The sequence below is a fragment of the Rhinopithecus bieti genome, unplaced genomic scaffold, assembly GCF_001698545.2.
Source record: "Rhinopithecus bieti isolate Rb0 unplaced genomic scaffold, ASM169854v2 scaffold_10982, whole genome shotgun sequence".
NCBI lineage: Eukaryota > Metazoa > Chordata > Mammalia > Primates > Cercopithecidae > Rhinopithecus > Rhinopithecus bieti.
The window spans coordinates 477141-479807 of NW_016806649.1; the positions used below are offsets into that span (position 1 = coordinate 477141).

General features: G+C 38.7%; 1 protein-coding gene across 1 annotated transcript in view; it reads left to right on the forward strand.

Moving 5' to 3' along the window:
• Positions 1-2667, forward strand: part of LOC108532987 (zinc finger protein 160-like) — a 22226-nt gene that overhangs the window by 9691 nt on the left and 9868 nt on the right. Inside the window, exon 4 of the mRNA XM_017877303.1 lies at positions 1622-2653. Coding sequence (XP_017732792.1) covers positions 1622-2653 — 1032 coding nt within the window. The remainder of the gene's footprint in view (positions 1-1621; positions 2654-2667) is intronic.

Sequence of the window (2667 nt, forward strand, 5' to 3'; positions counted from 1 at the left end):
CTTAAAATTTTTTTTATTTGTTGAGAATATACTTTTACAATTAATTCAATGCTTTATTTTCAGAAATACCATTACATTGACTTGACATAATTTGTTATAGAAGATAACATTGCTTTTTCTATAGTATATTTTCAATTGTCTAATCATAACTTGTTGGGTTTGGGTTAAATGTCACTGAATTTTTATGTCCTCCATACCTTATTTTGTAAAAATTATGCTGCTTATCTAGACTTGTCACATCCATCTTGGTATACTAAATTAATATTTAAATATCTCACAGTATTTTACAGGAAACGTGTCTCATTTCTTATACTTCAAGGACTTCTCCACTGTTATGTATATCACCTGTATTTTCTACAAATTTCTGAAGTTCTGCAAGTCGCATTCTTCAGTTAATACATGACTGTTTTGTTCCCCACCTTTCTTTCCATCTGAATTTTCTGTAACGTTCACTTGGTTCCTGTCAATCCATTTCTTGGTGCTGTCTTGTTATTCTCTGCTCCTTATGTGCTGCTATGTTGCTGAAAACCTAGCTCCATGGGTCTCCGTGTACTGCCAGGAAATGTTTCTGCACTTTGCATTCACTAACAGCTCCCTTCAGTATAAGCCATTACCCACTGTGGGTCATTTACTTATTTTCTTTATAAGGTTACCACTATAGTCTGGAGGGGATGTTTGTCCCCTCCAAATCTCATGTTGAAATTTGATCCCCAGTGTTGGATATGGGGGCTAATGGTAGGTGTTTGGATCATGAGAGTGGACCCTTCACGAAAGGCTTGGTGCTGTACTTGAGGTAATGAATGAGTTCTTATTCTATTACTTCCCGTGAGAGCTGGCTGTTGAAAAGAGCCTGGCGCCTCCTCCCCTCTTGCTTCCTCTCTTGCCATGTGATCTCTGCACATGCCATCTTCCCTTTGCCTTCTGCCGTGAGTGGAAGCAGCCTGAGGCCCTCACCAGAAGGAGCTGCTGGTGCCATGCTCCTTGTACACCCTGCCCCCTCTTTTTAGAGTTAACATAAGTTTGCACAACACAAATGTTTGGGTTATAGGTCATTTGAAACTGGATTTCTCTAAAATTAATTTGCATTACATATAATCACTTTGTCTTTATTAAAAATCCTGTTCCTAAAAATTTGAAGATCATGGTTGAAAATTTTATAATTGTTCAGTATAAATACTATTTTTGGTATAATATCTTTTTTCTTTCTCTCTTTCTGTCTTCCCTCTTTCTCTCTTTCTTTCTTTCTTTCTTTTTTTTTTTTTTTTTTGAGATGGAGTCTTGCTCTGTCACCAGCCTGGAGTGCAGTGGCACAATCCTGGCTCACTGCAACCTCCACCTCCTGGGTTCAAGTGATTCCCCTGCCTCAGCCTCCCTAGTAGCTGGGACTACAGGCGCATGCCACCACACCTGGCTAATTTTTTGTATTTTAGTAGAGATGGGGTTTCACCATGTTGGCCAGGATGGCCTCGATCTCCTGACCTCGTGATCCACCTGCCTCGGCCTCCCAAAGTGCTAGGATTACAGGTGTGAGCCACTGCACCCGGCCAATATCTTTTTCAATATGAACTACTGATTTGCCAACTATAGTTAATAGAAAACCTGTTTTTTAAATATCTTGTAGATGTCTCTCCTACATATATGATCAAGAAATCACCACCAAAAGAGAACAATAGCACAGGAAAAGTATTCCAAGCAGTGATGTTGGAAAAACATGAAATCCGTGACATCAAAGATTTTTACTTCAGGGAAATGCAGCAAAATATTCATGACTTTGAGTGTCAGTGTCACAATGATGAAAGAAATTACAGAGAAATACCTGCAATTAAAATTAAAAACATCACTGGAAGAAGAGATCAAGGTGATGGAAGGAATGCAGGAAATAAACCAGTTGAAAATCAGCTTGAACTAAGCTTTTGGTCGCATCTGGCTGAACTACAGGGATTTCAGACTGAAAGGAAAATTTATGAATGTAATCAAAGTGAGAAGTCTGTCACCAGCGGCTCCTCAGTTTCATTACTTCAAACAAATCTTCCTCGTGTCAACACCAGCATTTCTAATATGTATAGGAATGATTTTATGCATCCTTCATTACTCACACAAGACCAGAAAGCATACATTAGGGAAAAACCTTACAAATGTAGTGATTGTGGCAAGGCCTTTAATCAGAGGTCCAACCTTGCTATACATCAGAGAATCCATACTGGACAGAAACCACATAAATGTGATATATGTGGCAAAGGTTTCAGGCGAATTGCAAACCTAGCAAGTCATCATAGAATTCATACTGGAGAGAAACCTTACAGATGTAATGAGTGTGGCAAGACCTTCAGTCAGACATTCAATCTTACTACACATCAGAGAATCCATACTGGACAGAAACCATATAAATGTGATATATGTGGCAAAGGTTTCAGGCAAATTGGAAACCTAGCAAGTCATCATAGAATTCATACTGGAGAGAAACCTTACAGATGTAATGAGTGTGGCAAGACCTTTAATAGGATGTTCCACCTTACTAGACATCAGAGAATCCATACTGGACAGAAACCATATAAATGTGATATATGTGGCAAAGGTTTCAGGCAAATTGCAAACCTAGCAAGTCATCATAGAATTCATACAGGAGAGAAACCTTACAGATGTAATGAGTGTGGCAAGACCTTTAAT